The sequence below is a fragment of the Triticum urartu genome, chromosome 7A (assembly GCF_056163025.1).
Source record: "Triticum urartu cultivar PI428250 chromosome 7A, HENAU_Tu73, whole genome shotgun sequence".
NCBI lineage: Eukaryota > Viridiplantae > Streptophyta > Magnoliopsida > Poales > Poaceae > Triticum > Triticum urartu.
In genome coordinates this window covers 37,039,857-37,050,405 of record NC_141879.1, presented here as the reverse complement: position 1 = coordinate 37,050,405, position 10,549 = coordinate 37,039,857, and the positions used below count along the sequence as shown (strand labels likewise).

The window sequence follows — 10,549 nt, the reverse complement described above, 5'->3', positions numbered from 1 at the left end:
GTAGCATATATCCGTGTAAGTCAACATTTGTGAAGTCAATTTCTAATCCCTAGACCAGGAAACTTAAGCATGTCCTCATGATGCAAAAAGTGTCAAGGAGGAATGTTGTGACAACCATCATGACATGTGTTATTCACACTAAATGATTATCAAAGATGAGAGGGATATGCTAAACCTAGGCATTCATCGGGTTGTGTCCGGGCAGGGCTTTGCAAAGCCCGATCTAAAAATCCCAAGCCCAAGCATGACCCTGCCCGGCCCCATGGCCCAAAAAATGTCTACTTTTTCTATTTTAAAATATTAATAAAACCCTATTTTGGGATTATATTATCATACTCCCTCCATTCCACAGTATAGTGCGCCCGCGCTTCGCGAGATCTAAGTTTCACCATAAATTTAACCAATAAAACCGACTGCGACGGGAGCAAAAATTATACCACTGAATTCATATTTTCTATATGAATTCAGTGGTATAATTTTTGCTCCCGCCGCAGTCGGTCTTGTTGTTTAAATATACAGTCAAACTTAAATCTCAGAAAGCGCGGACGCACTGCATTGTGAAATGGAGGGAGTATTATCTGTTTTTCGATATATCCCCAAAAACATGTTTTTCCGGCCTTTTCTGGGCTTTCGGCTGGGCTACAGGCGGGAATCTTATGCCCGAGCCTGTCCCGAATGTCGGGCTTCGGGCAAGGCCTGCCGGTCCGGGCCACCGAGGCCCAAGTTTAGGATATGCCAAGCCCCATGCAGTACGAAAATGTTTCCATAATCGTCAAGCCTCGGTGTCACAGAAATTACGTTCGAGCATTTCTTGAGACGTACTGGATGATTAAAGATCTGGTCTCCCATCATTAGCTAAGGAGGGTCTTATTTAGCATCATTGACAGCTAGCTGAGAGATATTGTTTTCAATTTCTTTAAAGTTTATTTAATTTTACTAGAACAATTAGTTTCATTGGATTCATTGCTGCATTGTTTGTTGTATTGGGATTAAAAGTTTGTAATTATATTTGTTGAACTATTGAATTGTTTGATCTAAATTGAGTAGTGGAGTAAATAAAAGAAAACATAACTTTACCCACAAGCTTAACAGCATGTACAAAGGTATGGAGCGCCTTCTACATGTGTTATGTAGGCTGCGAACATAACACAAGCTTAGCCCGCGTTTTCTGATTATATAACGAGCACTTCCCTCTTATACCCTCTTTTCACATGAGAGGTAAGAAGTTAATAGTAAATCTAACCACTACCTAATCAAAGCAAAGGCTCAGATCTATTATGAACTCTTATCTCTCATGTGAAAAGGGAAGGTAAGAAGAAACATGCTAAAATTTGCCATATATAACTCACTCGTTCCCTTACTCTCCACACACCTCCTCCACTATCTCCACTCTCAGAGCAAACCATTGTCCCGGAGGAAACAGAACAGATCAGAGCAGAGTCGTTGGCGGCGATGGCGCTCAAGATCTCCTTCCCCGGTGAGTTCGCCGGCGCCTCCATTCTCGAGTCCCCCAGTAGTGGAGCTTTCCGCCACCTCCGTCAAGGTTGGGTCCTTTCCCAGTCTAATTTTCCTTCCTTGTTTCTGGGATCGGCATGTTAATCTTCAGGTTACCTTCCATGCGGGCTTCCTGTACTCCAGTTCTTTCTTGCTAATCTCCTCCCATTTTGGTTGATTCCATGTGGTTTTTTGTTTACTCCATGTGGTAGAGTTGTATGGTGCGTTTAGGTAATTACTCGTCAGTTCCGAGGTGACTGCATTTGTATGTCATGTAGTGCTCCTACTACCAAGAAATACGATTTTAAATTCCACTATGCAAAGATGGTGTGGTGAGGTTGCTGCTGGTGTTGTAAATTTATACAAAAAACTCATCTCCTGTCAGTTGATATTTTCATGTGCCATGTCCGCTTTTTGCGGTTCAAGATTTGAGAATTTACATAGTTAATATAGACTGTCAGTGTCGCCACAAAAAAAATATAGTATGTCAGTGTCAGCCACTAAAACAAAGATAGCCTGTCAGTGTATAGATTTTATCTGTGCGGATTGTCAGGGTAAAGTTGCATTTTTTTCTTACTTTGATGAGGCCTAGGAACATGGTTAATAGTATAACCAGTAACCGGCTATATAAAGTTTCTACGTCACCTATAGCCAACCCATAGTCAGCGGCGTAGCCCCGCCCTGGGCTACCCGGTCGTGGAGGGTTTTTCTTTATTGACTGTAGCTACAGTACCTATGTGCATACAAGGCTGTCCTGGGAGAAGTATTGTTTTTATAATACATGGCCCACAATATGCTCTCAAAATATTTCTTGGAGATCGTGCTACAACTTTACAACTGGCTTCCATTCTCTCTTACCCAAAAAAGGGCAGTCTGGTGCATGTAGCTCTAGCTTGCGCAGGGTCTGACCATTTTAGATTTATATTATGCAGTCGTTTCCTATATTTTTGTAGGAGGCTGTTTTCAGATTCTCTCTTATCCAAAATAGCAAAAATATAATACTTTAATCCTTGCAGCATGCTTGCATCACCTTATATACTTGCTATAACTGTTTGATTCAGGGCGTCTTTCAAAAGGCGGGATTTCACTACTACCTCCATCCCGGTGAATAAGTCATTCACATAGTTTTAGATCTATGATTTAACTATCTAAATATGTAACAAAAAATATATATTTAAAAACTACACCCGTGTAAAAATCTAGTGACATACTTTTCATGACATATAATGCATATTTAATTCCTCAAACCGATGATCTAGAACTACGCGAATGACTTATTCACGTAGACGGAGGTAGTATAAAAAGAACTTGGGATGACCTCCTTTCCGAAATTTCTGAAATTGAAGCAGCCGACTTTTTTCCTGACAGTTCGTAGTACTGCCTCTTTTGCAGTCAACAATCTATTTTTTTTCAAAAAAGAGGGGGGGGGGGGGGGGGGGGCCTCCTCCACCTGAATTTGTCGTAGAAAAAGGGCCAAACGACCTAGCCAAACAACACCCCTGGGGCGTCATCGGAGCACACTGAGCCTACCAGGAATATCATTTGTTCCTACCAAGAATATATAGTGCGGTGGGTGGATTCAATTCCAGCTCCTACTTTCTAGTGACATGATATTATTATTCAGAGGATCTTAAACTGCTCTGCTTACTGTTGGTCTAATTAATTGCTTGGTTGGTGCACTGCACATGTACTGGGTGGGAGTTCACATGAATGAGGAAACAGTAAACGTAACCACCCATAACATAAATGGTCAACATAGATAGAGTGCAATTATTCAGGGCTTCAATTTATAAAGTTTATTTAGCATAGAGCAGAGAGATTTTTTGCCTATGTAGAGACCTAATTCTAGTGGAACTTTGGTTAGTGGTGTTGCATTGTCATTTTACATTAACATGACTTGTGCTTATTTCAGCCGTGGACTTCACGTTCCGAAAGAGGGACAAAAGAGCAGCCTTTCTTAGAAGGACATGCTGTTCTATGCAGCAGGGCCCTTCGCCCGCCTGGCCTGGCCGAGCTGTCGCAGAACCTGCGAGGAGATCATGGGATAGCCCAAAGCCCATCTCAATCATCGGCTCAACTGGTTCCGTTGGAACACAGGTGAATGGATTAACAAGATAAGACTTATGGACGTTTGTGGTGTACCATGTTTATATAGTATTCACTTTCGAGTGTTTCTTGAGCTTGATGCATCTATTTGGGAGATGTGTTAACTTTAGTTAGCAAATACTATAGTTGACATGTTCATCTGCTGGTAGTTAACAGTTTCTTCCTTTTTGTTTGCATAACTAAAAGACGTTGGCCATAGTTGCGGAGAATCCTGATAAGTTCCGAGTTGTTGCTCTTGCTGCTGGCTCCAATGTGACTCTTCTCGCTGATCAGGTACAATGATATAATCTTGTGGGTATATGTTATTCCCTTTCCCCCTTCTTTCAAATTCATATTGTGTGCATGCACTGTTATTAATTAGATGAAAGTCACCGCCGATTTTAACAGGTGAAAATGTTCAAACCAAATCTGGTCGCTATAGGAAACGAGTCGTTACTTAATGAGCTAAAGGAAGCATTAGCTGACTGTGAGTACATGCCGGAAATTATTCCCGGGGAGCAGGGTGTCATAGAGGTAACAAGACATTTCTTCTCTGATCCTATTCCCCTAAGGAATCAATCGTTTACCCGCAAAAAAAAAAGGAATCAATGGTTTGCAGTACTGAATCTCACAGATATTTGACTCTTCAATAATAGGTCGCCCGCCACCCGGATGCAGTTACAGTAGTTACCGGCATAGTAGGGTGTGCAGGACTGAAGGTAATCTAGATTCCCTATCTTACATATTTTCCTCAGTGCCTTCTTTTTAGTAGTTTTAAGGCTTAAAGGAAATTGGTAGGTCCATCATGCCTCAGTGGTGCTACTTTTAAACTCTGCTCCAGTTTAGATGGATCTGAGTAAATTATATGTAGCCAACTAAAATTATGCATGCTTGCCGAAGTTACTATGAAGGGCATCTAACATATGCATTTATTCTAGCACAACTTAGCTTACTGAGTGCACTGTGTTATCTTGTGTGTGTTTGTCAGCCTACAGTTGCAGCAATTGAAGCTGGGAAAGATATTGCATTGGCGAATAAAGAGACACTCATCGCAGGTGGTCCTTTCGTGCTTCCGCTTGCACACAAGCACAATGTGAAAATACTTCCCGCTGATTCTGAGCACTCTGCAATATTTCAGGTGAATACAATTGATAAAATAATTCCCGCTGATTCTTCAGTTATATTTTTGACCATGATATAAGGTTGAGGTAGTTTGTTTAAGTGGGTCAAAAGAAACTTGTCGGGGAGATTTATGTTGCTATGGTTTATGTTTGTTAATATTTTGATTTTAAGTCTGCCGCTCCTATCCTCTAGTGTATACAAGGCTTGTCTGAAGGATCACTTCGCCGCGTTATTCTGACTGCCTCTGGTGGTGCATTCAGGTAAGTCCAGTGTCATATGTATAATACATGTTTTACTTTTGGAAGCATTATACTCCATCTTATATCACTTGATGATATCAGGGACTGGCCAATTGAGAGGCTGAAAGATGTACAAGTTGCTGATGCTTTGAAGCACCCAAACTGGAAAATGGGGAAGAAAATCACAGTAGATTCTGCTACTTTGTTCAACAAGGTCCTTAGAAATTCCACTTTATGTTAAAATTTACTTCTTTTTTGTGTATATCTGTTTAATTATGATAGCTTCAATTCGATTCTTGCAGGGCTTAGAAGTTATTGAGGCACATTATTTGTTTGGTGTTGAATATGATAACATTGAGATTATGATTCACCCGCAGTCTATCATACACTCTATGATTGAAACAAAGGTGAGCCCTAAAACACAGTGATTATATATTTTCTTCTAAGAGGCATATATTCTTAAGGACACTGTAACATGCACACATCATCCTGATACGGTGCATATTGTTTATTCTCGCTTGCTCTATTAGTACCATTAGCGCACGGGACTAGTAGAATCAGAGGTTTATGTCCTTTCAGGTCCTTGAGACTGATATGCTAAAAAAATTCTGCAAGAATTTACATATGGATTAATGTGGGCTTCAAGTATTCATGAAGTTCTATTATTTCCTCAGGATTCATCTGTCCTTGCTCAGCTGGGAAGGACAGACATGCGGCTACCTATCCTATACACCTTATCTTGGCCAGAAAGGGTCTATTGTTCTGAGGTCACCTGGCCCCGGCTAGATCTTTGCAAGTATAAGCACCCTCCTAGCTCCACAATTTTTTTCAAAACTGTCAACTTGAGAAATTCCGAATTACTTTCTTGGCTAATTGCAGTCGTATAATGCAGGCTGGGCTCGCTAACATTCAAAGCTGTCGACAACGTGAAATACCCATCGGTTGATCTCGCATATGCAGCAGGGCGAGCCGGGGGCACCATGCCGGGAGTTCTGAGTGCCGCTAATGAGAAGGCCGTGGAGCTGTTCATCGACGAAAAGTAAGATTCTTATCTCTTTTATATAAAGCATTGCGTAGTGGATGCCATTGTTCTGGTTTTGTTTCGGCGTGTCTTTTCTGCTGATAGCAGCATCACAATAAAAAAAATGTGTCTCAACCAAAGTTCATGAAAATTCTTTGGGTGTTCTGACTTGAAAGGAGAATGTATTTCCTGAAAGCTAATATTCTCAGGCACTTTGAACCATGACGTATATATATGAGACGAGTTATAATAACTCCACGGAATCTTGATTTCGCAACATTAACATAGTGTAGGCTATGTTTGGCCTACTACTGTTGGATATTTGTTGCTATATTTATTACGAAAATGGACATAAAACCACCGTGTCCTCATCTATCTCCTATGCTGTCATTTGCAGGATCAGCTACCTGGACATCTTCAAGGTGGTAGAGATGACGTGTGATGCGCACCGCAACGAACTGGTGACAAGCCCGTCGCTCGAGGAGATCATACATTACGACCAGTGGGCAAGGAAGTTCAGTGCAACCCTACAGCCATCGTCATCCAGGCGGAGCACTGTGCTGGTGTAAGGCCACATTTGGGAAGCGCAACGTTTTTTAATGTATTTTGGTATCTATCTATCTATCTATCTATCTATCTATCTATCTATATATATATATATATATATATATATTATATTATTAAGATGATAGAAAACGAACGGCTGAGATTCAACAGTATAAAGTTCAGATATTGGACTGTTAGGATTTATCAAATAGGAACTCCCGTTATGTAAGTCTGGTTGGCTAAAGAAACTATCTAATAAAAGTTGCTAAAAATAGTTCGATCGGCCAATTATTAGATCCGAATGTGAGTTGTAAGGTAAGCCAAAACAAATTAGCTAACGCAAGGAGACCTATATAGACAAGAACTCATTCGTCCCGAGTTGATTAGTAACCAGACTATTTAATCAAATCTCGAATAAATTAAGTAACACTACAACAAGAACCCCCATACACCAACGTATCCATACCAACGATTGATAATATGTGTTGTTTGGGTCAACCATCCACCTCCCACGAATAGCTAACCTCCGGGTATCTATCTCCACGTTATCTATACCTCCCCGTGCAAATATCACGCAGCCAATCATCCCCGATTCTCTCTCACACGAACAGGCAGTGGCGATTCTACTCAACAGGCTTCAATAGGCTCTAGCCTACCCTCAAAATTTGCCATACAAAAAAACACAGCACACTAGTAGTTAGTTGCAGCGCATAAAATGGCTTCCAACACCAAAAAAATAATATCCTTGAAGTTGAGCCTGCCCTGCAATTACTTCCTAGATTCGCCACTGCGAACAGGTCAGGCGGAGTATGTGACAACAGCGAAGCCGTCGTCACCTCCGATTTCGGATAGCTCTGGCGTTCTTTCGCGCGGCCGCTCGCCGGTCAGGCTCCGAATCAGCGCTCTCTTAATGATCCCCCGCCGCGGTGACGTCCTCCACTCACCGCCTCCCTGCTCTTCTCCGATTCTCCACGACTCCACCGCGGCGACGCCCTTCGCGCCCCAGCTCACCGGCCCGGCTCCCATCACTGCTCTCCTCGAATCCTTCGCTCCGGCAACGTCGCCACGGGTACCCAGCGCGGCTCCAACCGCGCGGCTGCTGTCTCGGGGTCGACCATGCTTCATCGCCATGGCTATCTCGACTCCAATGGTGATAGTTCAGTAAGGCACTCCTCGTCTCTTCTCTTAACTTCTCTAGTTCTATGTGTGGTACGCCATCGTGCCATGGCAGAATATTTGCCGGCCATCAGGGCGACGATCTACGTGACCTTGATTTATTTGGATGTGTGATTGGGTGGTTCACCACTTGCCTGTATGTGTTAATTCAGAATAATGTTTGCCCCCTTTTTCTCAATAGTTCTTTCTTATGTTGCATTTGCTTTTAGATTTCTTACTACTATGTGCGTGGGTAATTAATCAATATCTTTGTGAGGATGACCACATCTCGTTAAGCATTAGTTTTGCTTCCACAAGGTTTGGTCTGACGGAACATATGCACATAGGCACATACTGATTCACACAGTGCATGTGCTGAGACTAAATTGGACAAATCAGCCGATGCTTTGTTTGCTACTTGAGTTTTCGGCCTCAAGCTTATTCATAGCTTTTGGAAAACGTTCCTCCAGTTCTGTCAAAAAAAATCGATTAGCTGAATCTGCAACTTTTTGAGCGGTACAGTAAGCATTAGCCATGTAGAGTGATTGGTGACATTGATATAATCAATACTGCCCAACTACATGCTAGTTTGGTTTGATATATGCAGATACTGATTCACACGGTGCTTGCACTGGGATTAAATTGGGAAATCAACTGGTGCTTTGTTTCCTCCATATACTTCAGTTTTGTGGCTCTGAAGCTTATTCCCAGCTGGCTTTCGTAAAACGCTCTTCTAGTTTAAAAGAAGAACTGATTGACTGAGTCTGCAATTTTTCTGAGCGGCGACTGTTAGCCATATAGAGTGCTCGGTGACATAAATAGAAATCAATACTAGGGCAACTACAGGCTAGTTTGATTTAATTAAATTTTAATTATTTTGGTTTTTCGTTCTGCAGTACATATATATGAGTGATATAGGTAAATTGCTTGTTGAACAATGCAGTGATGAGTACTTGAGTGAGGATATTTAATAAAGAAAAACTGAAAGAAAGAGTATGCATCGTTAAGTGTAATAGTAAATCTATCCTATCTAATAAAGATGATCGGCAGAGAGTATATGGTGGTCGTCATAGTCCACAACTTGGTATTGGACAACAAAATAAAGTGCTAATATATTCATGCATGAATATATCCTTGTTTGTATGATATTGAAAATACTTACATCTTCCCTTCCACTACAGAGCAAGCAAATCATTTTGAATGGTAAGGAGTTGCAACCATCAAACGTAAGCCCAGCTACTGATAAGGTATGGTCACTTATATTCTGTTTGGGAGCCAACAAAGTTAAGCTGCAATGTTATTGATCGTACTTTTTTAAATATCAATGTTGGTTACCATTCTTGCCAATCTGACTATATATCTTTTGTCATTGAAGAAAGAAACTTTGCTCCACAATGAAACTATGCAACAAGGGAAGTAAATGCTAGTGCAGATAAGGTTTGTTCACTTTTTTGGAACTCAGAAACAATGTCGAAGACCATGAGAAGATTTCCAAAAGAAGTTTAATGTTGGTCCACAATAGAATAAACTTTGGAAACGCTGGCAGTACCCTTTTTGCACAACCTACTTCAGTTTATGAAATAAAGCTCATTCTTTTGTGAGTTCGCTGTTCTATATCTAGTCTTCTTACCCCGTGGCTCAGTTCTAATTAATGGAGAAAGGACAATGCAATGGTTCTTGGATCTCAAGTGACCTCTGTTTGCCTCGCTCCCATGTAATTAAAAATCAACTCTAATGATAGGTTAGCGCTATTCATCAGTAGATGGGATGGAGTAACGGAGTCCCATGTGTAGCTACGGTTACTCGCATCCAATCGGTAGGCCTCCTTGTGTGCATTTGTTTATTCCTAGTCATAATATCTTGGTAGCGCTGAATCCATTTCAATAATAACACCATAAATAAGTTTCTGGGTTCTGTAATGAATTGTTGTTTACACATTAGGATCAGGAAATTGGGCACCAACATAACAAAACCCACGGTTACAGGTTTCCTTTACACACATCGTGCATTCTCAATCATCATGTATACATTTATATTCAGCTTTCTTCTTCAACTATTCCTGGTTATTTTGCTTCTTATTATTAGCATGGTGGCTAGAACATTACGATCTCAAAAGGTACTAGTGCAAGAAAGCTGGCTAATGCGTAGCGTAAACATGCTCAATCTTTTTCTTCTTTATCTCAGTTTGTTAGAGCATTAATTATACTTTATACTAATGTTCCAGAAAATATCTCCTTCATAAATAACAATTCAATGCAACAAATTTGTGCATGCCAACTCTATAGATGTATGACTATTAGGATTTGAATTGCTTGCATTGGAAATTGTTGTCATCCACTTCTGTTTGTGAAATAGGTTTGCAGTATAGTATTTTCAAAGAAGTTGGGAGATCCAAGCAAGAATGGTGCTCTTGCTACACTCCTATATATGTTGACCCTCTTAAATTTTACTACATTATTAACATGTTTTTTAATTTCTGCAATGGTACGTTGCTGATCAGTTTTTGTTGATGTAGATTGATAGGACAAATGGTTGATGCATGGCCAAGATGTTGATTTCAAGGCGCATGCTGGTGCTACTACCAGATAGCTCGACATTATGTTTTAGAATGTCATTCAATGGTCAATGTTAGAGCGGATCATATCTATATATTATGTATTCTATATCATGTACTCCTCGGATGATGTCTTGTAATTTAACAACTTTCATTTAATAAATGAGGCATTTATTACTATATTGCTGCTATTGTGCACTATTTACATTGGCCTAATAATCCTTACTTGCTATATATGAAATACAGAATAGACGAAATACCATCAATTGGTTGGTTGTGCTATGCCACAACGCTTTTAAGGGTTGCATTGATCTATTGTGTCCATGTCAACAT

At 40.6% G+C, this 10,549-nt stretch overlaps 1 protein-coding gene across 2 annotated transcripts; it reads left to right on the top strand.

Annotated features, from left to right (window-relative positions):
• Positions 1–1,374: 1,374 nt before the first annotated feature.
• On the top strand, positions 1,375–10,299 carry LOC125522297 (1-deoxy-D-xylulose 5-phosphate reductoisomerase, chloroplastic). Of its 2 annotated transcripts, XM_087536144.1 has the most exons (14): positions 1,375–1,543; positions 3,407–3,591; positions 3,787–3,873; positions 3,988–4,113; positions 4,236–4,298; positions 4,568–4,717; positions 4,894–4,961; positions 5,043–5,154; positions 5,243–5,347; positions 5,615–5,736; positions 5,833–5,979; positions 6,359–6,526; positions 8,844–8,909; positions 10,178–10,299. In XM_087536144.1, exons 1-13 carry the CDS (start codon positions 1,453–1,455, stop codon positions 8,860–8,862), a joined length of 1,443 nt encoding a protein of 480 aa, XP_087392270.1. In that variant the 5' UTR covers positions 1,375–1,452; the 3' UTR covers positions 8,863–8,909; positions 10,178–10,299. The 2 variants fall into 2 exon arrangements, with proteins under 2 accessions (XP_087392270.1, XP_048543327.2); XM_048687370.2 differs by lacking the exons at positions 8,844–8,909; positions 10,178–10,299 and having other exon boundaries at positions 6,359–6,795.
• Positions 10,300–10,549: the final 250 nt, after the last annotated feature.

Coding starts and splice junctions, on each gene's coding strand:
- LOC125522297 (XM_087536144.1), top strand. CDS start 1,453: ATGGCGCTCAAGATCTCCTTCCCCGGTGAGTTCGCCGGCGCCTCCATT. Junction 4,299..4,567: donor TAGGGTGTGCAGGACTGAAG/GTAATCTAGATT, acceptor TGTGTTTGTCAG/CCTACAGTTGCAGCAATTGA. Junction 5,980..6,358: donor GAGCTGTTCATCGACGAAAA/GTAAGATTCTTA, acceptor TGTCATTTGCAG/GATCAGCTACCTGGACATCT.